Source organism: Pseudopipra pipra, chromosome 6, assembly GCF_036250125.1.
Source record: "Pseudopipra pipra isolate bDixPip1 chromosome 6, bDixPip1.hap1, whole genome shotgun sequence".
Classification (NCBI taxonomy): domain Eukaryota; kingdom Metazoa; phylum Chordata; class Aves; order Passeriformes; family Pipridae; genus Pseudopipra; species Pseudopipra pipra.
In genome coordinates, this window is record NC_087554.1 from 54,120,121 (window position 1) to 54,147,321 (window position 27,201).

The 27,201-nt window shown below is 37.9% G+C and overlaps 1 protein-coding gene across 2 annotated transcripts in view; it reads left to right on the forward strand.

Annotated features, from left to right (window-relative positions):
• PPP2R5C (protein phosphatase 2 regulatory subunit B'gamma) overlaps window positions 1-27,201 on the forward strand; it is a 79,789-nt gene that overhangs the window by 3,163 nt on the left and 49,425 nt on the right. The window contains exon 3 of one of the 2 annotated variants that reach the window (XM_064659193.1): window positions 13,524-13,683. In XM_064659193.1, coding sequence (XP_064515263.1) covers window positions 13,524-13,683 — 160 coding nt within the window. Of the gene's footprint in view, window positions 1-13,523; window positions 13,684-26,673; window positions 26,913-27,201 lie in introns of those variants that run through there. The other variant, XM_064659194.1, reaches the window with a different exon arrangement.

Consider the following 27,201-nt stretch of genomic DNA (forward strand, 5'->3'; position numbering starts at 1 on the left):
ATCTGGCTTTTTATTTTTTAAACTTAAAATGTGAGAGAGATGAGTCTCACTAGGAGAATATGTTTCAGTGTTCATCCACTGTTTCTTTTGTCCTTCTGGGTAGAATTCCCAATGACCAGTACAGTTTACTTGTCTGTGATACTTAATCATATGAGAATAGGGGGAGAATGGGAAAGGAACTGGGAATGTGACTGGCACATGTAGCACGTTTGTAATTCCCAGTGGACATTAGTCTCCATACAATTCTGAACACCTCAGTGCTTGACTCATTAACTTAATTAATAGAGTAATTGCACACAAATAGTAATGTAGACTTTGCATTCTAACGTGGCTGACTGTAATCATGATGTATGTTAGCTGGGGCTTATATGAGCATAAAGGAAGCTATTTGTTAACATAGTGAAGATTAGTAAATATAGAGATAATCTGGAGCACACTCTAATACATTTTTACATTTCTTTATTCTTTAAAGAAGGTTTTCTTCTATTTCCTTGCACATATGTTTTAACATGGCTTTTTAGAAATCCTCTTCTAGACTATGAGTAGGTTTGGAATTATGCTGGTTCGGTTCAGCTTTTTGTTTCTCAAAATGCATTTGATGCATATGCATTTGATGCAAATGAATTTAATGCAAATGGCAGATTGTAAAGACTAGAAACCGTCTGCTATTCAAAGAGCAGGGACAACACAAGCAGCAGCATCCCACAAATACTTTATTTATAGACGCTTTTATAGCACTTAACAAAATTCGTGATGCCTTGAACTTCTATAGATAAAAAAGTACAACAGATCTTAATATTTACAAAAATGAACACGTGTTTTTCCTGTCTTGCAATCAGGGAAATGAGATTTCAGTTGACTGAAGCTGTAGAGCAAGTTTGAAAAGGGATTGAAGTGATTCCTGGTGTGCCAGGTCAGAATGCTCATGCTGAAGGAGGGTGAAAATGACTTAAACTGAGGGTTCTTGCATTGGCTGTGCCTTGGTTACTTGATGTAATACTAAGAAAGCCTTGCAACATGTGAAGCATGTTGCATGGACCTCTCTTCTTATTTGCTGTGTGGACAGCAGTTAATGCTGAAGGGGAGAGATTCAGAAACAGTAAATGTGTGGTCTTCCATTCTGGTATACTTTTCTTTAAGCCGGTACGTGGCTTAGAAGGTTGCTTAACTGGGTGTTGTGTAAAATTGATTTCATATTATTAATGATGTAATTGACTTTTTTAATATTGTTATATTTAGATATTTCCCCCCCCCCAAACCCTGCTTAATCTCCCCTAGATGGGGAGACCTCTCTTACTTCGATTGTCCTTCTCTGTTTCCATCCTCTGTTCTCTTTTTTGTGACAGAAATACCAGAAATGCACTTGCCTCATGGATAAGCTTTGGTGTAGAGTTCTGTTTTGTCACAGGAGTGTGGAGGTCTCCTTTTGAGTTAAGGCAGGAATAACTTATGGACTGTCTACTTTCTTTAGAAAGAGGTGGCTTGGTAATAGTTAATGATTGTTGAGAAACATCACCTTTTTCTATCTCTAGCAAAAACCTAACACTTATAATAATTGAAGGACAGTACTTTAGCAGTGGTTTTCAAATACTGCCACAGGGGAAGGAAGTTAAAATTTGAACCCTATATACTCTTAGTTCTGTAGGAAGGTGTGTGCTAAATCTTGCACTTTTCACCAGTCACTGAAATGGTCCAGTAGCACTTGGACAACTAATTCAGTGCTGTGAGTCCCCTGGAGGATGGAAGGGCCAGAAGTAGCTGGTAACCTTTCATACAGGACAACAGTAGGTGACTGGGAGTGATGGCATCTTTTAGGTCTGGCTGGACTGGCTTTAGAAGGCGTGAAACTTCTAAATTTAAAATTGTGTTAATTTAGCTTCTGAGTAGTCTGTAGAAGGGAAAGAGTATTTTTGTTGTTTAAGAAAGTTTCAGCTTGTTGACTTTCAACAAATGAGAACAGAAATCGTTACTCGTTCTTCGGCCGTGCAGAGCAGCAAACGGAAGACTAATGTGGTTTTGAGGAGCATATGTGTGTTTGTGTATTCTCATTGTTTCCATGTGCTGCTCTGGTTGCTTCTTTCTACTTTAAAGGTATTTTGTTGTGGTTTTTTTAATACAGACAAATCAAAATTAATTAAATACAAAAAAGGCATTGGCCTTTTTTCTTGCTGTGCAAGAAATAGCTTGATTTATTGATAGCATGTGTTGCTCATGTTGGACTGTAATCACTACTGAAACCAATTTTAAAAAAATTCTGTCCTGCCACTGTCTCACAGCCATCACTTTTCAGCAGGTGTACTAAACATTGTTAATAGCCTGCAGTGCAGCAATTTTGTCAGGCTTTGTTTTCAAAGGTTTTTCTTCCCTGCTTTTTTGAAGCCCTTTTTATTTAAAAGTTAATTTCTTAAGCTATTCAACATAATGGTAATATTTTTTTGGTAATAAAATTACCAAAAAATTAAAGAAATCTCTCTTTAATGGGCCATCTTCAAAATACTTCAGCAGAAGTAAGGATTTTTGTCTTTCTGAAAGAACCTTGAGAGGTGTCTATTCAGTCATCCATCATCTTTCCTGTATTAGCCAGCACACGGTGGGGAAAGACTATCAGTGTTCTTGCTACTACTTCTACTGATTCCTGATTCCATGAGCACTTATGATTGTCACTTTCCTTAAAAATAGGAAACTGCAAAAGGGATGGGGAAGCAGAGTCAATGGGTTTGCATGAGTTTCTTAGCAGAGATCATATGTAGAAATATCCTAAGATTTAAAGGAAAACAACTAATAGACAAAAGCAATAAATTCGGCATTTTTGTGTTAACAGGTTTCTGTGATCAGCAGCAGCAAGCTATTTAGAAAGTTGACTCAATATCTTCTATATACTATTGCTTATTTTTGTCATGTTTACTGTTTGTATTTTTCATTGTGGTGCTGTTTACCCTGAGAAACAAATGTATCTGATCTTGAAGATGTTGCATGGAGACTGTTATACAGTGTCCAGCTTGTGGCTAGGTTTTTCTACTTCAGAATTTTTTAAGTTATACTTGAAAGTCTTGGCACAAGTAAGTACTAATTAGGCAGCTCATTAGGGACCACAGCAGAGGAGCTTGAGGTTTGGGGATTGGAGAGGGGAGAATACCTTTCCAAAAGTTCTGGCGTTGTTTTGTATTAGGACTACTCCTACATAATTTCTGGAAATACCTTCTTGTCACAGATACATATTTATTACCATTTATATAAAGCATCCATCATTTAGCTCTTTTCAATTACTGTTTTTCATTCAGAGAATCATAGAATGGTTTGGGTTGGAAGGGAGCTTAAAGATCATCTAGTTCCAGGGTCCCTGCCATGGCCGGACACCTTCCACTGGACCAGGTTGCTCAAAGCCCCATCCAGTCTGGCCTTGAACACTGCCAGGGATGGGCATCCACAACTTCTCTGGGCAACCCATTTCAGTGTCTCACCACCCTTGCAGTCAAGAACTTCCTGATATTTAGTCTAAACCTACTCTCAGTTTAAAGCCATTCCCCCTTGTCTGGTCACTACATGCTCTTGTAAAACATCTCTTATAGGCTCCCTTCAGGTGCTGGAAGGCTGCAATTAGGTCACCCCAAAGCCTTCTCTTCTCCAGGCTGAACAAACCCAATTCTCTCATCCTTTCCTCATAGGAGAGGTGCTCCATCCCTCTCATCATCTTGGTGGCCTCCTCTGGGCTCGCTCCAACAGGTCCATGTCCTTCCTGTGCTGGGGGCTCCAGAGCTGGATGCAGCACTCCAGGTGGGGTCTCACCAGAGCGGAGTAGGGGGTCAGAATCACCTCCCTTGACCTGCTGCCCACACTGCTTTTGATTCAGCCCAGGACACAATTGGCTTTCTGGGCTGTGAGTGCACATGGCCAGCTCACATCAGCCTCTCACCCACCAGCACCCCCCAGTCCTTCTTGGCAGGGCTGCTCTCAATCTGTTCATCCCCCAGTCTGAGTTGATAACTGGAGTTGCCCTGACGGAGATGCAGCACTTGGTCTTGCTAAACCTCATGAGATTCTTGTCAAGCTTGTCCAGGTTCCCCTGGATGGCATCCTGCCCTTCAGGTGTGTCAACCTCACACCGGTTAGGTATTCTCTATCACTCAGTGGCACAGCATTTTTGGATACATTGCATTCAGCATCTTTGAGGTGTACTTGTTCTTCATAGAAGCTGGTGTCCTTTACTGAGAGATGTATTTAGCATAGACTGGATTTATATCTTTTAATTAATGCCTGAAGTTAAGTATTAATTTATTTATAGCTTAAAACAGTGTATTAAGGGTTTTGATAGTACTCCCTACACACTCTCAGTTTGAGTTATGTAGCTCTCTAGATCAGGAATGGCTGATAGCCTGTAATAAAGCCTCCCCAAACTGCCAAGTTTTCAGTGGAGCAAATCACTGTGCTGTGTTTGTCTGGTGTATTCATCACTTACCAGTCCTGGCTGAACCCTCACTGTTTCTTCAGTATGTGTTCAGTGGAATGCCCCAGCTGGACTGACAGGAAGAATAGCCAGTGCTGTCATGAGTCAGGGCCATGCAGGAGATAAAGCTGATTTGAAAACCGGTGGTCTTTCACTTGGAAGGAAAGATACATTATGAAATAAAATTGAAATTTTTAACTACTAATCCTCTCAAGTTTGAATCACAGAAGGATTATAATTGGACAGCACTAGACCTTCTGTTTTGTGAAGCTTTCTGGGTATGTAGTTCTGGAATTTCACTTCTAACATTAGCAAAACAGGACTTGAAACCAAAACTGCATATAAAGTTGGGATGGATTGTCTCTTGTGTCAGTTACATAGCTGATGGGAAATAAAGTCTGTGGGCTTTGGAGTGGGTTTGTTTGGTTTTCAACTGGTGTGCCAACTTCTTGAAAAAATTAATTTGAAAACTAATTTTTGGTCACAGCTTGCAGTTCTGATTTTCTTTCCTAGAGAGATTATTTTAATGGGTTGATATAACTATTAAAAAATACTTAAATGTAGCAAGTGAATGCACCCTTAGTACTAAGTGAGGTGCTGTTTGCTGACTAGAAAGATGCACTATTTGTTACTTTTACAGCCTCTATGCAACTTTTTGTTTGTATTTAACTCCTGTAATTTCCTATTTCCAATTTTTATTGACATATTGCCTTTTTGGTGTTGGAAACTGGAATTTCCTTCTGTATTCAAAGCAAACACACCTCAATACTGACTAGTGGAGAAGGGTACCTTAACAGTGCTTGTTATGTAACTTTAATGTTATGTTTTTAAAATTAATGGAAATATTAAAATGTACCAAACACTACTGCATACAAGTATTTTGTTACCTAAAATGAGATGCTTCTGAAAACAGGATCCTATGCCCTTCTACTTCTTACACAAGGCTGACAACTACTTGTGTAACATATGAGGTGTGAGGACTGTGTGGTTGGTTTTAGTACTTGCTATCCTCTGCTTTCCAGTCATGTTTTCAAACGCTCTGAATCCTTCCTGAGTAGAAGCACAGCAACTGAAAGCATCCTTTTCATCCTTTTTTTTCAAATTATTTCTCTTAAGTTTTTTTGTAGGAGTAAAGGCCTACCACTCCTTAGAGAGGACTCAGGTGTACATTAATGCTTGTGTAATACAGAATTATTGATGTAGTTATCCCAAAGAGTATTACGAATAGTAAGAAAAAACAGGTAACTTTTGAATCCACCCATATGTTCAGACTTTAAAAACATTATATCTTGTATTGCCTTCCCCCCCCCAAATTTCATTTGAAACCAGAATAAATTTGTAATTCTAGAAGTGGGATGATAAGTTTTGGTTATTTTTGTTTGTGTGTTGTTCCCCCACAACAGGCTTTCAGTGCCATTGGAAAAAAAAAAAATAAAAAATAACAACCTAGGAAAAAAAAATCCTGGCCTATTCCAGAATGTACTTTTTCAAGGATTAGAAGATGACTGCCAAATATTATAATTTGCTATACCTTTATAGTGACTTTCCTATACTTCCTCATTACTGCTTAATTTATCAGTCTGAAATACTGACAAGTAAGCTTTTGCAATGACATGTAAAATAAAAGCATGACATGAGCCAAAGATAAAATGATTTGGTATAACAGTTCTGTAGAAGTGGTTAAGGTTGTTATTCATAGAATCAGAATGGTCTGGGTTGGAAGGGACCTTAAAGATCATCCACTTCCAACTCTCCTGCCATGAGCAGGGACACCTTCCACTGGATCTGGTTACTTGTCATGGGCTGTAACTCAGCTCTCTGATACAAATACCAAATTGGTGGGCAGGAGGCAAAGGAAAAAAATATTTCAGCATGAGTGTGTGAAGTGAGAAGCTTCTATGAATGGATCAGGGAGCACAAGAATAGACATCAGTGGTAAAGCCACACATGCAGGAGCCTTAGCTTATCAGTAGCTTTATATAATTAACATTTACAGGAGGGTACAGGAGTTGGTGACTAAAGCGAAAGAGTGTGTGTGTGTTTTCCTTCAAATGTGGGAGCCTTTTATATATGTGTGTGTGTGTGTATAAAGAAGCACAAAGGTGGTTTTTGTTGGGTTGGGGTTTTTTTGGGTTTTGTTTTTTGGTGGTTTTGGTTTGGTTTGGTTTGGTTTTTGAAAGTAAAAGGGTGTCTCAGGTTGATGAGAGAGAAATTACAAATGAAAATAAAGAAATAAAGTAATTTAAGCCAGACCATCATTTATTCAGATTCTTCATCCCTGTATTTATGTAAAGATTTTGAAATAATACATAGGACATTATCTGGTTTAAATCACATTTAATTAGCTAACCCGTGGTTGCAGGTAACAATTTTTTTTTCTAGGGCCATTTGTTACTTTGAAGTTTCATTATAGAAGATACACTAGGAAACAAATGTTGCATTGCTGTCTGTGTTTGTGAAGTACCAGATGCTCGCTGATGGTGGTGTTTCAGCAAACTCAAAGCAGGGTGAATCCTCTTAGAGCCTGAGCCTGGGTACCCTCTCATCTTTGCCAGTGCTCTGCAACCTCGGGCTGCAGATCTGATCTCTGACTGAAATGAGTCAAATATTGGTTTGTTCCTGGAGTAAACTAGTTAGAATAAAATTAAGTTTACAAGAAGCAAATGGAAAACAAGCCTTATGCTACTGATATTTAATTATGAATGTAAAATTATAGTGTATTTATGTCAGGGATGCAGTACGCATCAGATTGGTTTGGTGTGTTGCAAGTCAAGTCTGTTACACAAAGCTGTGATGATACAATTCTTTAGAAGATAAAATTGGAGCCCTGTGTATAAGCAGCTAACAGGAAATACAAGCAATGCTTTGTGTTGTGAAAAATAAACAGCAACAAGAAAGGCAGAAGAGTTTCAGCAAGTTGTAGATCAGTCTTCTAAAGTGGTTTGTGACTAAAGTTTCCTGTGGGCACCCCTCCACAGTGTGGAGGCCTTCACTGCTTATAGGGCATGTCCCAGTCACTGATGCAGTTCAACATGCTCCGTGCTGTCTCGGACAAAACACTAATGGAACTCTGTTGTTAGACATCAGGAATAGCCAGCAGTAGCATTGCTGTATGTAAAATGCCAAATCACAGTTGCTAAACAAGTACTACAACATGAATCCACGGATGCTGATTACAGTGTGCTAAAATATAAAAACTTTGTCATCATCACCCTGCTGAAAGGTTAATCTTTTTACTTATCATTATAACAACATGGATCCTCAAAGCTTTAGGATGCAGTTCTTGATATAATAAAAACATAGTAAGTGCTGCTGAGACTACCACTGGACTATCCAGTGTATGTCAACTACTGAGACAGTCTTTAACAATAGTAAGTATATTTGCTGGAAGGTCAGCTGAAAAGATCGTTCCAGCAGACAATCCAGGTATCATTCTGGCAAATGATTTTGTTGAGGAAAAACAATAAACATCCAAAGTGCCATTTGTGTGAAACCAGCCAAAGCCTTTAGCACCATAAGCTGCATCTCCAGAGACTCCTCCCTAGGCTGTCTGTCCAAACAGTCTTGTGGTGGTAAAACTGGTGAACAATAATGGCATACTACCAAAAATCTTCAACAGAGAACCTCAGAAACATTTGCCATCCAAAATGGTACCCAACAAGCATGTCATTCCCCTGCTTTTTTTAACTGTGTTGTTTATGGATCAGTGCTTCTTTTTGTTACTGACTCCATATCAAGCTTTGTATAGTTCTCACTGAGTGTAGATTGAAAATACTGATGCTAAGGATCATGGCTAATTGCTCCATAACGAACTTCTTACCGGTGATTGGACACCTGCATGAACTAGAAGTGCTGTGGACTGTCTGGATGGCTCTGTCAGGCCTACCTTTAATACCATTAATAACAATAGTTTATTCTGATGTTAGCCTCTTGGAAGGCATGTTGAACAGCTGCTGTTAACAACATGGCGTTGAAATCAGCTGACAAATAGTGCTCTCCTGGTAGTGTCTGCCTTGAACAACTTGCCTTGGTCCCAACTGCTGATCTAACACCACCAGCCCACCTCCTGCAGGTATGCTGTGGATGTATTTACCAGGTTGATGGCACCTGGGCCATATGCCAGATAGGATCTGTCCTTGTTCCCACCCCCAAAACAGTAAATGAAGATCTGCAAAGAAGAGAGCTCCATGGTAGTGTTCAAGATTCCTGGGCTGTTCAGAGATTATCACACTACTTTGAAGTTACTGCAGTGGGAAAAATACTGCATGGAAGGCTCTTTAACTGCTCTCCACCCATTTTGACTCCTTGATCTTTGATTTCAGTTCTCATCTTAAGAAATGAAATTAAATTCAGCTTCTCAGCCTAATTACATTGATTATGTATTAGGCCTCAACCTGTTAGCCAAATTATTTTGATTACGTACTGGGCCCTCATACAGTTCTGAAAATCAAGTTGTTAATGTCCCTTTCATGTTTTCTCATGATCTTTGTTTAGTTTCAGTAAACTGTATTTCAGTTTCATTGTAAGTATGTTTTAGATGTAATCCAGAATGCTTTCATAGCATTCTGAGTCTGCCTTGGCAGGAGATGTGCTCTTCTGGGTGCTATAGATCAGACCTCTGTTTATCTTAATGAAAAATAAGTCCATGGAGGCTACTTACTATACGAAAAGGAAAAGAAGGAAGGGATTAAATCTGCATTAAAATAAGCATTTTTCCTCTCTTTCAGATGCAGACTGATGATTCTTTTAAAGTGTTCTGTGCGTTTGCTCTGTGTACTTGCATTTCACAGGGAATCTTAATCATGTGTTAATTACTGCAAGGTTCAACTATCCAGATTTCATATTCCGGAGTTTTTTCTCAAGTTTTTGCTGATATTTGGCTTGCTGTTGCCATTGTGGTATGGTAATACCACAGTGATATAAACTTGAATTCAGCGGGGATACTCATTAGAGGAAAGAAATTTGCAGATTAGTGTTAGACTGACCTGTGTGGAGAAACACCATCCAGGGTGCTGCCTAGCACCATGTCTTCTTCAGGCAGAGACTCTCTTGCCTTGTGCTTATATTGTCACTAATAAGCCATGCAGTTTTTTTAATCTTTTAATGACACAGGGATCCAAGTGATTTTACCATCATCTTCAAATCCTCACCCTGCTCTGACCAGTTTATCTTAGAAAGCAACATGCAAGCTTGCTGCATCATTATAGAGTTGATACCACTCTAGGCTTGGCTTGGCTTTTGATTTTGTGGAGCAGAAGGCTTTGTGTGCTTTGTTCTCACTCAGTTATTAGCAAGGGTGTTTGGAAAGGTAAGGTCAGACAGAGTTCTTCTGGTTGCCCTTGTTTGTCAAGGTAGCTTGAATACCATTTTGGGGGGACATATATGGGATGAGGGTGGACCCTCCTTACAGGTTCCAGTATGGTCTCTTATGTCTTAGCTAGTCAGCCAAAAGTAAAAGTTGCATTCTGAGATGCTTGATGATCAGTTTAATTTTACAATTTAAAAAGAAAAATTGGCTGTAGATGTGCTTGGCCTTTGTTTCCCTGGTTGCAAACTTAGCATTGTGCTCTGACCTGTCCTTACCTGTGTACATGTCAGGGGGTGAAGGATCCAACTTCGCTCAAAAAAGTGATGTTGAGACAAAAAATGTACCACATCATGCCTGATTGATGCAGGATGACTCAAGGGATGCAAGGGCAATCTACCTTGAACTGTTGTGACTGGCAGGAAACCTTCTCCCCTCCCTGTCTTTCACTCTCTTGGATTAATTTTAAGCTTAGTCAAAGGCACTGGTGAACGTAAACCATATACTTTTGATTGTTAAAAATGGAATTTAAAAGTTGGAATCACACTGTTACTGATTGCCTTAATGTTCAGTGAAGTATGTAAAGCTCTGATTTTTAAAAATAAATTGATGAGAAAAACTGAGGGTTGTGTTTTAATCATGATCTGAAGAAACACATTCTTAATCTGACATTTTTCAGAGTAGTTTGAACACATTTTTAGAGGTTTATCAGCACTTTTGGAATTGAATGTGTCTGTCAATATACAGACATTTGGGTAGGAGGGAGCCTTTGCTAGAACAAGGGGAAGAATAGGTATTTCCCATTCTAGTCACAGGAAGAGAACTGATAAAAACATACCTGTAGTTTGACTGTTCTGGTGTCAAATACATTGAATTGTTCACTGATGTAGCAGAATGTCCATTACTTATTGTTAGGAGTTGTGGTTTCTGAAGTAGTTTGGTTTGTTACTGGGAGTAGGAAGCTGAGCACTGAGCTTGGATCTTTGATCTGAACTAGCAAGCACTGTACCTTTCATGAAAAGTGTGTTACCTTGAAATCTTTAGCAGATGAATATACAAAATTGTTAGTCTAAATTTATTTGGCTTTTTTAGAGGTTTGGTTAAAATTGCTGAGCTGTGTGGCTTAAGTTGACTTAACTCATTTTCTCCAGTTGCCCTTGTATCCAAGGGCTGGCTGGCTGCAAACTCTGGAGGCCAGTTCTCTTGTGGTAGCACCATAGTGCCACTTGCAGAGGTCATGGAGTACAGCTGTGTGGCTTTGAAGTAGTAATAATGACTTAGGAACTGTTTTGGCAACCTTCTGGTATGTGCTGGCTGACTAGAGCATGACAAACACAGGGATGATCATGCTTGATGGTGGGAAGGAGGAGGAAATCTGTTGGATAAATGGCCAGTGATTCAGGGCTAGAATTACTCTGGAGTCATCATTTCTAGATGGGAGGTTGCCATAGCAACAAAAAATGCTTTCTTTCAACATTTCTAATTAGAAATGGTACCCATCCTCTTAAATAACCACTTTGGCTAATTTTAGAATTTATCTGCAGTTTAGAATACTTGCCTTCCTGAGGTATGTGCTACCTTAGGATACCATAGTGTGTGCACGTGTGCAGGCACATGTGAGCACCTGTTAATCTGAAATTGAGAATTTGTTTGGGAATAGAGGAAACAGGAAAATGGCTTTTCCTGTTCCAAGTAATGAACAAAATGCAGGTGGCAGTGGAAGGTAGCCACAGAAAAATACCATTAGGCTCAAGCACAATATTGAGAGTACAGAATCCTGTGCAGTAATAGTGTTTATAATGAATCTTAATAGCATTTTTTTTCAATACATGGGAAGTCATTGCTTCCTAATTCTTAGATTTTCTTTCTGCTTAGTCTGTTAGCATTTTTATTTGTAATGCATTTTTTGAAATTTCAGTTGGTAGATAGAAATTACCTTGCAGATCACTTGTATTTCAGCAAAAACACTTTTAAGCATTTAGTGCTTGGGATTAAAAAGTGAAATAGTCTGAAAAATGTGATGTAACAGGTAATGCTGTGATGTACAGAAATGCTTTTAACTTGCTCATATATGCCATTTTTATTGAAACAAGTTCTAGAGTGTTTTTGGTAACTGAGACTTGTAATATTCAGTGTATTGTTTCCCCTTATTTGTTCTATAAGGCTGTAAGGGGCTTTTATGATATGAAATTTTCAAAATGGGCATCTTAAATCTGTTTAATGAAAACTAAATGTTACTTTCAGTTGCTTTCTTTGATATCTTAAGTACCGTGTGTATAATACCATACAACACAATTCTTAATCTATTCTTGAAACATATAATATTTCCCAGTTATGCTGCTAGGACAAAATCTGAATAAAATTACTGTCTTGGAGACTCTAAAGGTAGATAAATTTATGCATGGTAACATTTCAATGTGCACTGAATGTGTACGTTCCCAGACTATGCAAATTGCTGATGAATAAGCTTTTCTGGAAATCCTTTCTAGAACCTAAAGAAAATTGGTTTCTCTTATTTTAGCAATAGCCCTGTGAAAATGCCACTGATGTTATTTCAAGCAGGAGGGAAGCACTGCTTTTATACCTATTATACTTAACAAAATTCTAATTAAATCAATTCAAACTGCTGAAGTACCAGCATTACAACTTGATTTCCATCATGAACTTCATTCCCATATGATTTTTTTTCCTGTTTCTTATCTTATGGGCACTTTCTGAGAATATGGTTTTTCTTGTGAGGAAAAAAAAAAAGCCAAGGTATATTTTAAGATCTATGTGCTTCTAGCTTGCAAATTTGAGAGACTTCTACAGCAAATTAAGGGCCTGCAGAATGAATTGCAATACTGCAGTAAGATGTCTTGATCAGCTGTTCCTATACTTTTAGTGTAGATCACTCCTAGATGTTTTATCATTCTTGTAAAAAATGTCATGACATTATTCATATTTTAAAAGTTAACTATTGCCTACTTTAAACCTGCTTTTCCTCCTTCAAAAAAAAAGGAATGAGAAAGGCAGCATTACAAGTTCTGACAGGCTTTTGTTAATGATGCATTTTGTTCAGCTTGAGAGAGAGCACTGTCAAGGGTAGTCTGGGAAATAACACCAAGCTGGAAACCTATAGTGGGAACCATTTTTCTGGTTTTATGTTATAAACTTCATACAGAGGAACAGTGACAGTCTGATAAAGACTATTACAGTAAAAGCAACTTGCTCTGAGTAGGCAGTAAACTGCTACACATCTTCATGTATGTTTTAGAAGCTGTTGAAGCTACTGCAATAGTAAGACACTCCTTCTAACTTTATATCAAAGCCTGAATGCCCCAGCCAAGCTTGGGACTCTGGCAGCAAGGTACAGGACAAACAGGCAGTGAAAGGTTCAGCTGCTGTAAATAGACAAGTTCCTGTGATCCCTTTGAAGCTGATGTTGGATACCTTGGAAACCTGGAACTTCTCAGAGGGTAGAAGGTGAGAGTAGCTAAGGAACTACATTATTTGAAAATTTCTTTTCAGTTGGCTGGTAACTTCAAATAAATGGGCTAGTGCATGTGCCAGGGTGATCTATTCCCATCTATGTGAGGGCTGTGGTACAGGAATGGACACTGCAAAGATAAGCAGAAGAAAAGGTGACTATACATTCATACAATACATGATGAATACAGTAATTTAATTAAGAGCTTATTTTGCTTCAATCATTTCTGTAACAAAAATCACTTTTTATAAGATTTTCTCCCCAAGTTGAGCTGCAATTAACTGTTTTAATTTCTTTCTAAACAGGTGTCAAACAAAAAATCAAATAGCACTCCTCCCCCAGCACAACTATCTAAAATCAAAGTACCAGCACCACAGACAGTAGTGAAGAAGGAAAAGCGGCAGAGTTCTTCAAGGTTTAATGTTAGCAATAACAGGGAGCTTCAGAAACTGCCAGCTTTAAAAGGTATGTCTTTCTAAACTAGAACTACTCTTGTGGGGAAACTTGTGCATGAGACTGAGGAGCATTTCAGCTATTATACTTACATCTGGACAGCATACATAATATATTGTGTTGCACCTGTGCAATGGCACATACTTGCACTGGGGTGGGGTGTTTTGTTTTGTTTTGCTTGATATTTGAGGACTTCCAGTGTGTTGCTTTCTTGGCAATCACTATGGGTAATGTCTGTGTGACAGCATATTCACTCATCTCATGTAAAAGCAGAATATTTGGGCACTATAAGCAAAATATTAGGCGTCTGTCCTCAGTGCAGCATGCTCTGAGCAAAACTCTGCTTTGTTTGTGCTAAAATTTCTCTTGGCATTATGAGAAGACCTGGCCTATGACTATTTATGGGTCTGGTTTTCCTGAGCATGGGTCAGAATGGCATCTTTTTAGTGAATATGAATTTTTCCTTTGTCGATTTTAAGGCTTTGTGATCTCTTAGAATTCTATTTACTGCCATCCGTGATGAAAAGATGATGATAATTGGTGTGTCTTCTATTACACAGCTTTTATCTTTATTTTAGCTACTACCTGTTGGGTAGATATATGTTTGCATACTGTGCTGTGGTAACTTGTAGTACCATGTGTTAGGGTAGAGTTTTCCAGGTGGGTGAGAGGTACTGATTTATTGGTTATGAACTACTAGATTTGCTCTGAAGGTTTATTTAGAGAAAAAAAAAGCTGTTTTGAAGTGCAGTCTGTACTGCTTTCCAGTGTTCAAAGTTGTCAGTGGAAGCCTGATTGATCACTGAAATGTTGAGTAGTACTGGTGTAGGCAACGTGAAAATATTGGTGATAAAACTTCTTTCCTCCAGTCATTGTTTTCTTATTATAATGCATTACTTGTTTCTTGGAAATAAACTCAGCTTCTCAGACTATCTGAATTATACTGCTTTTCATACAAGATCGAATTAGTTTGCAAGACTCTTCTCTTCACACAGATATTTCTTTTACAAAAAGAATCTGAAATACTCTCCATGTCAGGATAGCAGCCTATATATACAACATGCTGTTAAAGTTTTTCAAGACTCAACTGCTTAGTTAATTTCAATCTATTTATTAAGTTTGTTAATAAGAATATTTAGCACCACAGAATATGAATAACATGTTCTGTCTTTTAAACTGACATAGTAGGTTCATGCACAAGCTGTGACATCGAGGGCATGAGTGACATGAGCAAATGACACTGAATGAAATGGGTGGTTTTTATAAGAAGTTAGGCATACAGACACCTTGATTGGAGTAACCTTTTGTTCAAAGATTCAGCCACAAAGAAAAACCTTAGTTACTTTGTCCTATTTTAAATACAGTGTTTCTGGTCGTGCCTGGGACTGCAGCTCAGGGAGACCAGAACTGAGCAGAGTGGACAGTGAGCTGGAAATGGGAAAATGAGTGCAGATGAGAGAGGGGGGAAGGAATCCATCTTGCAGTGAGTGAGGTGAAGTTTTAGATGTTTCCACCTTGTCTGTGTGTCAGTTTAAACTAGTAGGCCAGTGAAGGGCAGAGGAATACCTGCTTAGGCTTAGAGAGGGAAGAAGTAAAAAAAAAAAAAAAAGTCTTAAAAACCATCTAAGGTGTTTTCTGAGAGCATTCCAGCATTTTTGACACAGTGTACTTAGATGTGAAGAAATGGTAGGAGTGTTGTTATGCATGTGCACTGTATTTGCCTTTCAGTCTGCAATCACTCCCCTGACTCTCAGGTGAAATGAAAGAAAAGATCTGAAACTTCTCACTGGTGGATGCCTGGTGCTGTGTGTACGTCCCCAGGCTGTCAAGGATCACACTGGTGCAATTGCTGATCTAGTGATGGGTAGTAATTGCTACCTTTTATTAGTAAAGGTAGTAATAGCTTTATTAGTAAGCTGTGTCCAGTCTCATGGATCACAGCAGGTGTCTGTATAATTGCTCTGCTCACTGCATGTGCTTACTCCTGACATAATTCCAGCCTGTTATTGCTGAGAATACTTTTGGCCAGTGAAGCTGTTCCTCTAACATGTGCAAAGATACTTATCTTGATGTGCATTTAGTGGGTCAAGTGAACCTGAGAAACTTTCTTTTTGGACAGCTTTAAGTGTGTTGTTTAATGCTTGTGTCTGGACAGGAGTTAAATTGGACCGGCAGGCTTTAATTTAAAGGGCTGAGATTATTAAGGCAGGTTTCACTCCTATGAAGTGCTGGGAAGAACATAGTGTTTCTTCAGGTTAGCTGTGTTTAACCAGCTTTCAAGCTCCTGTAATTTGTAACAGGTGGCTGTATTTCTACAGCTACAGGAAATCTTTCTTTTGTCTATAGTAGACCAAGAGATGTGTATTTTCATAGAAATGTTGCATTGACTACTATGTGGTGTGATGTACTTTACCTGAGACTGTATTTTAAGCACAACAATAGAATGGTGTCATCTTTGCATGCTTTAAGGTCCATATTAGATATGTGAAAGCTTTTAACTGGTAAGTTCTAAATGACCTGCAGCATTGCTGAGATAACCACCTTTCTTTTGTGCCATAGGGCTGGAGATGAGGTCAGCAGATCACTTGAAATAGTGAGAAGGGAAAGGAGGAGCTGCCAAAGTGGGTTTTCATCAAGATTTCGTATTTAGGAAATACTTTTTTGGTCTTCAGGCATGCTGCAAACTTTCTCTTGGGCGTTGCACAAAAGTGCTGATGATAAGCTTCTGGAAATACCAGCATATTTGCCCTGGTGTCTGGTATTAATGTGGTATGATTTGTGTTCATTAGAGCAATTTACAATTAACATTGTGCACCCTCAGATTATACAGGAAATGGAGGAGCAGGACAGCTCAGATAATGCACAAAGAAAAGGAAATAGATGACGAATTAAGAGGCTCTAAGAATAGAGCTGAACACAGAAAAGAGAAGTCTCTGCAATTTGTTTGTGGAATATCAAGATCTATATATTAGTAAAACTACACCCTAGTGAAGCTCCCTGCAGCACGGTGCAATGCAGTCTGATTTAGTTTGGGTAGAACAGGTAGCTTGTCTGCCCACAGATAACCCAGAAGTATCTCTGGAGAAGTGCCTTCAGGATGGTGTCAAACATCTTGAAAAGATCTTACCTCTTTTCATCAAAAAGATAAATTCTGTGCCAATAAGCTTGTGCTATGTTGATTTCTGCTTACCCACTTTCCTTTGTAGCTAACATTTATAGTAGGGGTACTTCAATTACAGAAAGTTGAGTTTTGGTTTAAGTTGTTTATTGTAAAAAATTACTTTTAGGACTTAAAGGTGTGTTTTATTTGATTGTGATGTGAAACCTTGGAGATTAATGCTTCGATTTTATCAAATATAAATGGCAAAGGGTGCTTTGGCCTTCAGACACTTACCAGTTTCTTCATTTTTGGTTTCCTAAGAAAGCAGTTTGTAATTTAGGATAGATTAAAATTGTTTAAAAATTTATAAATCCAAGCTCATATGTACCTGACCACTAAGACACTGAAGGAGTTTGTGTTCGTTGCAACTGCTTATGTCAGATTTATGCAAGAAGCTTGAGTTCACTGTTACATTATGGATAATTTTTTCATTGTAAATTAGTTCCACAGTGTCTGTGATTTACTTTGTCGTGTGCTGCAATTTATTTCTGGTGATGTTGATGGGTCATCTTCATTTCAGTGCTTGATTCCAGGTTACCTCTATGAACCCAAATAGATCATATACTGGAAAAAGCTGTAGAGCTTGAATCTGAGGGATGTGTGTGCTACTCATCCTGCTGTGGGACTGTGTTATGTTATGAATTCATGCTCTTTGCTTGGGCACTTGACAGCTGCAATAATACATTTTCCCTTCAGCTCTCATGGAGTTAGTATCGAGACCATCATACTGATCAAGTCTCTAAAAATTCTAAACAAAAAAATGGCCTGGATTTAATGCTGAGGGAAAGGAAGGGTATGGGTTTTTTCTTTTTTCTTTTTTTTTTTCTAGGTTTGATTTGGGATTTTTTTTTTTTTTTTTTAGTTTGTTATGAAGTAGTTGCATTTACTTCCAGATTTTTTTTTCTTCCCTTACATGCATATTAAGAAAACTTTACCACTTAAACATTTGTAAATTCTACTCACTTAGTTTGCTATCTAAACCTTTAGGAGATCAACTTAATGTTTTCTGAATTTTCCCTGGAGCGTTTTTTGTGACCATTTTTCATTGTTGTGGTTTTCTGGTTTGTTTTGGGTTTTTTAATTAAAAAATAAAATTCTATTTTTGCACTCTGATTTTACTGAGAATGTAATTGTCCCTTACCACATGAGAGTAGTGAGTGAATTTCAGCATCTGCACATCTGCAGGACTTACATTGCTACCGTGATGGAGTTGCTGAATAATTGACCAAGATCAAAAAGGACCATTTCACAACTGGTTAAGTAGCAACCTAAATGTTAATGTATTTCAGTTCAATTCAAGAATATTAATATGGAAAAGTAAAATTTAAGTTTAATGCTTCAAAAATGTACGTATTATTAAAAATGAGAATTAATATTCATAAAAATTTATCATTTTACTAATACTTCCATTGCAGTTTGGCATGCATTTTTCCCCATGGTGCAATTTTGCTAATTTTGTGTTTCTAAGATGCTCCCTTACCCATTATCTACATTTAGTTTATATGCTACAAGAGATTTTTAGCTGTGCAAACAGGTTAATGTACTTGTATTTGTACATGTTATTTTGCAAGAGTGTGCTAATTGCAGTAAACAGTAAATGTAGTAAACTGTAAAATAGAGAACTTGTCCAGAGTGGTGAGTTTTCGAAGGATGTGGTCTGAATCTTTACAGTATGTAAAAAAATGTTGCAATGAGAATTCTTAAATGCAATATTAAAACACCCTGACTGGGATAAAATGTTTTATACAGTTGTGTCACAAATCTAACTTTAACCTACGAGTACTGGTCATTAAAAGAATGTTCTCTGTCAGTCCTAGAATAACAAATTTGATGCTTAATATTCTCAAGTGTTGCAAACTTTCCCAGTGAACATATGATAGTCATGCATATGTAAATTTGGGCATGATTCAAAAATATGCTTTTTTGTAGCATTTCTGCATATACTTTTTTAAAGCTGGGTAAAATCCTTTTATAACCATGTGGAGGACTCCTGGGATGCCAGTGTCGTGATTTAGTTCATGGGTTTGGGTTTGGGTTTTTCGTTTGGTTTGGTTTTCTGGTTTGGGTTGGGTTTTTTTCAGATAAAAGTGAATGTTGTATGATATAATCTTAAAGCTAGTGATTGCAGCTCAGCTTTTATTTTCTAATACAGTTCTGAATATTTTAAAAATTACTTTTTACCTCCTGGAGTTGGATTTTTATTCTCAAAAATGTGGATACAATATTCATATAAATGTAAATATCGAGGCAGGAAGAAATGAGTTCCATTGACAGCCTGTGGACATACATCCTGACTTTTAGTGCTGGGAAGTATAAATTGATTTCTTAATGTAGAATAACTGCATGTAATATGATTAAACAGATTCTGGTATTTTGTTGTTGAAGATCTTGCCATGCATGTTGATCAGTTCTGGTTTTGATCTGCTGGTGGAGATGCCAGTTTCTGCCTTAGAATGGTTTCAACATTAAAAGTACTATCAGTCATATCTATTAAAAAAAAACCAAACAAAACAACCAAAAAAAAACAACAAAAGGGGGGGGAAGAAATAATGAACATGACAAGTCATTTTTCTGAGCACATTTCATGCAGAAAGCATGGCTCCTTTTTTTTTTTTTCTTTTTCAGGCAGAGACTTCATAGCTGTGCCAAATTCTGACTCTGTTCTGTGTAAAAGAACATCAGGGTGGTGTCTCAACTTGTCTGCCTGTGATACAGAACTCTGATAGGCAGGCAAGCATTATTAAAGCTTTCCTAATGTTTTTAAGCCATAAATGGCTGTCTAGGAGATAGCTCTGTTTTCATTATCTGTACAATATTAAAGTCTGATGAATCAAAGTTGTAGAAGAGGTGATTCTAGTTTGAGTCTGATACCTAAAAAAAAAAATAACAATTGAAACAAATTTTGATTGCTAAAACTGTTGAAACCACGAGAAAGGAGGAAAAAGTGAGAATTTCTCAAGAGGTCAGAAATGTAAGATTATGTGTTTTTCTCAGTTGCAGAGTAAAGATAAGTAAGCAAAACTGATATCAAGTAAAGGAAAAAGCAGATCAAGTATTGTTCTCTGTGCTGCAGAGAAATTCAGCCATATATGTTGATAATTTCCACAAACTCTCCTTGGAATATGTTTAAACTTAAGCAGAGTGTGTTACCTGTTCATTTAAAACCAACATCTGTTTTCATGATACAAAAGAGACTGACTGGACATGTGCAATGTAATTAAATTTATGGGAATCATGGTGCTAATGGACTGCTTTGGGGTTTTGAGGAGCATTTTTCTTCTGTTGGGAATGGAGATCTCAATGTTTAATATCACTTGCATTGCAGAAACCTACTCCTGCCACTTGTAATTTCTGTAGAGAACAAAGATGCAGTACCTTGGCCTTTCTGGATTAATCATGCTTCTTGTGGGCCTGTGTGGCAATTAAGGAATTGTGTCCAGCTGCAAGGTGGTAGCATGACTGTTTAGATAAAAGTATTTTATGCAAAGTAAGATGGTAGATTAAACAAGATAATGCTACCATAAAAGATCATTTGACCTAATTCATAAGGCATTTAAAAGGCAAAACACTGAGGCAAAACAAATTCATTCTCATGCAAAACATCAATGAATGCAGTTTTGTGAAACAGATTATTCTCTTCTCCCCTGTACACATTGGACTAACTCAGTCTGCTAAGTGCTGTCCTGATCCTGACTCTGTTCGAGCTTTTAAAGGTTTTTTGGCAGCCCAATATTTAATTTATTAAAACAAAAAGTCCATAGTGGAAAACACTGCAGAAGCTTGTTCTTTCCTACATCAGTATGGTTAAGTGTATGGGTTGAATCATGTGGAGGAACTGTGGAGGCTCTTTGTCCTTTTACTTTATCAACTTTGTCCTTGAACTGTGATCTTAAAAGCATTATCAGTGTTGCATAAACATACGTTCCTGTATTTATTTTTCTTTTAAATGTTAGAATAATGATTAAAATGTGTGCAGTAAGCATATACGTTTCTAAAAGCAAAACCTGGAAATTGTTTAGTGTTCATACAGGAAAATTAGATCTCCTAAATGAGCAAATATTTTAATAATAATGATTTTTAAATAATATTAAAATAGTTAGAAATTATCCAGTCCAAATTGCTACATACCATTTTAAAGATTAAGAAACATGATAGCTAGTGAATGAAGAACTACCAAAAAAAGGTTGTAGAGAAAAATACTTTGCTTGAGTGTGTGAATTTTTTTTTCCCTTAGCTAGTTTTACATGAAATCATAGGCTTGGACTAATGAACCATTTTCATTTCAACTGCCCTATCAAACACCTACTCATTAGTCAGCAGCTGAAAGTGTTAGAAGAATGTGCTACATCTGTCACTGGCAGCATTTCCTACCAAACTTGTTTCCACTGAAGCTTGGATAAAATCCATAAAAACAGGATTTAAAATGTGATATTGTCTTATTTTCTGTATTCTAACCTGTCTCTGAATTCAGTTAAAAGACATTTTAAGAGAGATTTAATTATGCCCTTGTTTACAAAAAGAATATTTTGTTCATTGTATAGATCTCCTTATAGTCAAACCTACACATTTTTGCTGCTTCACTGAACTTCTCTCTTCTTTAAGACCTCTACAGATCAAACATTGAATGCAATATTTATACATGTAAATGTAAATCAGTGTTTGTTGGATAACTAGCGTGCTCTCAGATTTTTACTCCTAAATGCAGTTTTTTATGCTTAATTTCTTGAAAGTGCCATGTGTGATCTATGTAATAAGGCCACAGGCAGGAGTGAGTTTGGTGGTATTTTTGTGGAGTTTTCACAGGGCTTGGTTAAAATAGTGTGCCAGTACTTGAAATGAGCTTCTGCAATCTGCCCTGGGAATTATGTTTTTGTACCAGATGCTATTTTTAAAATACATTTCTTTTAAGATAATAATTTTTTTGTGTTGTACAGCTTTCTGTACTCAACCAATATCTATGGATTTCTCTCCCTACCCCCCCCTTACAAAACCTTTCAAGTATACAAGATAAGCTGAAGGAAAACTTGGCACTGTTGAGCCTATGTGCTACAGTGACCATGCAAATATTGGGAAATCCAGATAGTGACAAATCCAGTCACAGGCAGCTGTTTGTTAATTCCACTTTTAACCAATTTTTGCTGTACTAGAAGGAGTAAGTACTAGCAGTTTCTCAGTGTGGAATGTAGAATCGTCTTTTGCCATGCTTCAGTCTTGAGAATTCTTTAAGGAAGCTGCATGATAGTTCATACCCCTTTCATTTATCATCCAGGTAAGGATTTTTTCCTTATCTGTTTTCTTTTGATAGCTTGGTATTAATATGGTGTTGACTGCCTCTGTTTTCTTGAAGAATTTCTTCTTGGCTGTCTTTTGGAATTGAATCAGAACCCCATAGAACAAGCTCAGTATCCTTTTTATTTCTATGGTTTTTCCTCCAGAATGTGTAGTATCCAGTATCTTTTCTCCTCTGAAACAAAGTTATTCTCTTTGAGTTCAGGGTTGTGATGAGACCCTTATTTTCTACAGCCTGTCATCATTTGTGAGAACAGTAAGTTTTGTGTAGGCTGTAATTGGAGGGGGGAAGTAAACTACATTGCTCCTACCAGAGAAAACAAGTCATGTTTATTCCTATCCCTTCTTTGGGTTGCTGTCTGGTGGGCCAGATAATGGAATCAACATGGCTCAAACTCAGTTTTTCTTCTCATTTTAACTCTGCTCAGGATCCCTAATCTAGTTCGACCATGCAGCTGCACAAGCCGTGGTGCAGCAATTCCAGGCAGTTGTGCACCTGTGCCTCAGAAGAGAGGGGATGGCAGCAGTAGCTCATATAGGTTTAGCTCAGCTTAGACTGCCATGGAACACAGTCTAACTAACCTGACAATAAAGTGGCTTTCTGTTGGCTTAGTGGACTGCACCAACTCAGCTGTGGGTCTGATGGCAACTGAAGCAAATGAGAACAAAATATTTTCAAATATAAAGAGAGGAATGCAGGAAAGGGCCTGAAGCAGTCTGCAACAGGGCTGGCTTAGGTTGCTGAGGAATAGCAACTTCAGCAATTGTGGAGCTATGCCTTTAGTAACCTTAGAGCTCAGACTAAATACCCTCCCCTCCTCTCTCAATCAGAACATGAAAACTCCTCCTACAGTCTGAAAGGTAACCAACCAAGGTGTCTTAATGTCAATACAAGTTCATGCAATTTTAATTATCTTATGTTGTTGATTCTGTCACTATCAGTTAGAATAGCAGCTGGTTTAGAATGGAAATAAAGGCAACCTTTGGGCAGGTGAATTCATTGTGTGCTGTAGGGGGATGGAAAGGGGGGGGGTTGTTTTTAAAATCACAACCCAAATGGAGCGTTTGTTTTTTTTAAAAGTGCTACATAGCCTTCAAGTGTAAAGAGTATTCACCAGCTGTAGTGCTGCATGCTAACTAGATGATCTTTAAGGTCCCTTCCAACCCAAACAATTCTACAATTCTATAAATGTGACACATTAAATTACATCCTGAGAACTTTATAGGAATTTTCCTTCATTCCCATCATCAGAAAGTTGGAAGCAATGAGCAGGGTTGAGAGGAAACCTGTAATTGCTAGTTTCACTATACCATCAATGTTTTTTCATTCATTTAATTCTAAAAAATGGATAGCTGAAGTTAATAATTCTCTCGCAACACAAGTGTCTTCATAAATTTGTTAAAGTAAGCTCTTTTTCCTCCCATTGATATTCACTAGCTCTGTTCCATTTGCACTGTGATATTCTTTCCCTTCCCATTAGTATGTCAATTCCTAACTCAGTTTTCTTTGCAATTTTTTCCCAAATGAAATTGATCAAAATAATTCAACTTAAGTAAATATTTTCCTTTGGTGGCAAATCAAATATTTTAAGGCTGAAACAAAGGGAGGGTATAGAAACCTCCTGAGCAAAATGTACCTCTCGATCTGTGGGACTGGTGAGAAGATTGCAGATGTTGTTAACAAGCAAAAGGTCTTGTAAAGATAAAAACACTTCAGCTCCACTGATGTCCTGTCAGAATTACACCAGAAATACACTGAATTATGGCTCTTGTAACCAGTTTCTTGGTGGTTTACTAAGTACTGGCCTCAGTTCTAACACAGTCCTTCAAAGAGGAAGAAATGGGAACAGGGTATGTGGTTGTTGCAAAAGAAAACTTACTGAATGTGACTTGGTGTTCTGCCAGTATGACTGCTGGCACCACAAATGTCACATTTACTCTCTCTAGTGAAGAACACTGGAGGGGGGTTGACTCTTAAATCATTACCTAAAATTTTCTAATGAACCTCCAACTTTGAAAGGCATGCTTTTGTATGAAATGGGAAATGAATGGCACTGTAACTAAAGCAATATTCCCTTCCTGCTCTGTTGTTGTGTCCCATTGGACCAGTAGTCTTCACAGCCATTTAATCTGTGCAGGGAGTTTGAGAGAGATACACAAGCAGCAGCTGACCATTAAAGTAGAGAGGAGGAGTGATAGAGCAGCTGCTCTTAAAGATATGGTTACCAGATAAGCTGGAATTTTAAACCTAATTTTTTGCCACTTCATACTGCAGTTTATCACTATGGAATGATCTAATTGTACTTCAAGATGGGGAAAAGAAACAGAATTTGCCACAAGATTCTACATGTGAAAATATTTCAGTTTTCTCCTTCATCCATCAAAATCTTGTAGAAAAGCTTGTTTGAGGTCAGTCTTGTTTTTGTTTTTAAATCTAGGGGTTTTTAAAGGCTATGGTAGCTTTTTGTTTCATAAGACTAAAGCTCCACATTGAAGGTTGTACTTGATGATCTTAAACGTCTCTTCCAACCTTGATTCTGTGATTCTGAGGTATACCCAGGGGATATACAGATAAAAGCCTGACATTTTTGAGAATACACCTTCCCTGATTTTGCCTAGACTGGAAGGATAAAGGATTTGAACCTCTGTAGTCTTAGGGAAAAGGTTTAAAAAGGCATCAGAAATTCATGTAGTCTATTTTGATGATCTCAAAAGCAGGATCAACTACATTTACGTCACTCATTATGTTTGGCCATTTTTTAAATTATTAGAAAGTATACAGTCTTATTTTGTTTCAGTATGCTAACTGTGAGAAGATTTCCTTTAATTTCTAACCTGATCTTCCTTGATGGAGGATGCATTTACTGTTTGTACTGAATGTAGAAAAACTAATTCCTTCCACCTCCATAATTACTCTTTAAAATACTTGGATGTTCTCAGTCAAGTCCTTTCTATTAAAAACAAACAAGCAAACAAACAACCACATCAAAATCTCAGAGGAGCTGAAGTTTTTTTAACTAAGTAATATTTTCAAGATTTGTTGTCTTTGTGCTTTCTCATTTGGAAGGTACTACTTTACCCAGGAGGTACTACTTCAAATCGGGCCTTGTCAGCAATCACTAAATCCAATTGATTTCCTAGTGTCTTATGGGTGATGTTCCTCTTTTTTGTATTGCAGTTAATCTTTTCCATTCATCCAGTTGAATAATATTCAGAACAACTCTAAATCACCTTTGACAGTGTATTATTGTAGTGCAATATAATTTTCCTAACCAGGTATGTATATGCCCTATAATTTGTTTTTATTTCAAATTTTCATCAGCAAATTACCTAAATGAAAAGTGTCTTATTTTCTGATGTGTATCCCATTTTTTGGAGCAGATATGAATTAGGACAGTGTCATAGAATAAGTAATCTAAATACTTATTGAAATCAATATGTCCCATACAGTATTTGGGGAGAAGCACAGATTAGATTTGGAGATGGTACAAGTGTAACAGTGCCAGTTTCTCTGCACATCACTCCCAGGGGTGCAGTACCTAGGAGACAAAATGGTCCTTCAAATAGCTCCCTGTAAAAATAAATGTGCAAGTCTCATATGATGAAGAAAAGGTTCCTTACAGTTTTGTTCCAAATATCTTAAGTAATTGAACTAACAAGTTCAGGAATTGTTGTGCTGTGCTTTTTTTTTTTTTTTATTTCTGGGATTATGAAGCAAAACTGTTTTCATATGCTTATATATTGGTTCTTAGTCCTCCAAGACTGTAGTTTTTAATAATAATCTAAAAAGTTACTTATAATTACTGACCTTTCTAGAAAGGAAAACCAGTGTTTTGCAATATCCAAGTTTGACAGCACAATCTTAAGGTAGATCCATTTTTAGACTGAAAGAAATATTCAGGTGCAATTTTACATTGAGGTTTACATTTCTGGATTGAAAGAAATATTCAGGTCCATTTCTAGATTGAAAGATATACTAAGCATGAAACATGAGGTTTTCATCTCCTGCTTGTAATATGGACATATTTTTATGAATAAGGTACATAGTAGCAACCGGTGATAAAACAGTTCATGGAATGCTTATGAGGTTTTATATTTCTAAATCATCAATAATAACAATTGAAAGACCTGTATCTGACTGCGAACTGCCTTTTATTATGGCCCTTGAAAGGTAAACTTGTAGATGTTGCCCTTAACGCTGTGATTTTTCACGGTTAAATTGAACTCCGATTTGCTAATCCTGGGCAACCTCACTGAAGGAAAGGTTAAGGAAAGAGGGGCGGGGGGCTGGGAAAAAGGCATGCGCTCTTTCCAGCAGGTGCTACTGAATATCATCGCGGGGGCGGGGATGTAACAGCAGCAATGAGATCATCCTGGTTTAAAAAAAATAAAAAACTAAATAACCCCCCCCCCCCCAACCAAAGGCAGCGGCCCCGTCATCTCCTCAGCCGCTCCGGGGGCGCGGGCGGAGCGCGGGTTGCGGGGGGAGCCCCGCACCGGCCGCCGCTCATTCGCGGCCTCCTCGGTGTCATTTGAAGTTGCTGCCGTCGGCCAATGGGGCTCCTCCCGCCCGCTGACATCACTCCCCAGCCAGTTCCCTCCAGCTGCAGAGCGCTTCAGTTTCTGTCTTTTTTTAAACTAAAATGGAGGCTGGTTTCTTGCCTTAAGGAATACAGTGCTGTGCCTGCTGGAGCCTAGATGTTGACATGTAACAGAGCTGGCAGCAGGATGGTGGTTGACGCAGCCAATTCCAATGGGCCGTTCCAGCCCGTGGCCCTTTTGCATATTAGAGGTGAGTTATTGTGCGGGTGAGAGTGATTCGCGACCCTCTGACGAGCGAATAAATGGCTATTGTGGAGCTCGGAGAAGGGGAGCAGGAAGTCCTTTGTAGCCCGGTCCCTCTCGGTTTGTTCCAGCCGCAGTAAAACCGGCGGAGAGCAAAGCCCGTTTTGTATTAACCGTGTTTGGGGAAGGTTTAAGAATTCGGGAAGGCATTGCTTACATAGTTAAAAGCAGGTTTTACTGCTTTCTGCCGTAACTCTCCCATCCCCCTTTCAAGCTGTGCTGATGTCAAAGGATGT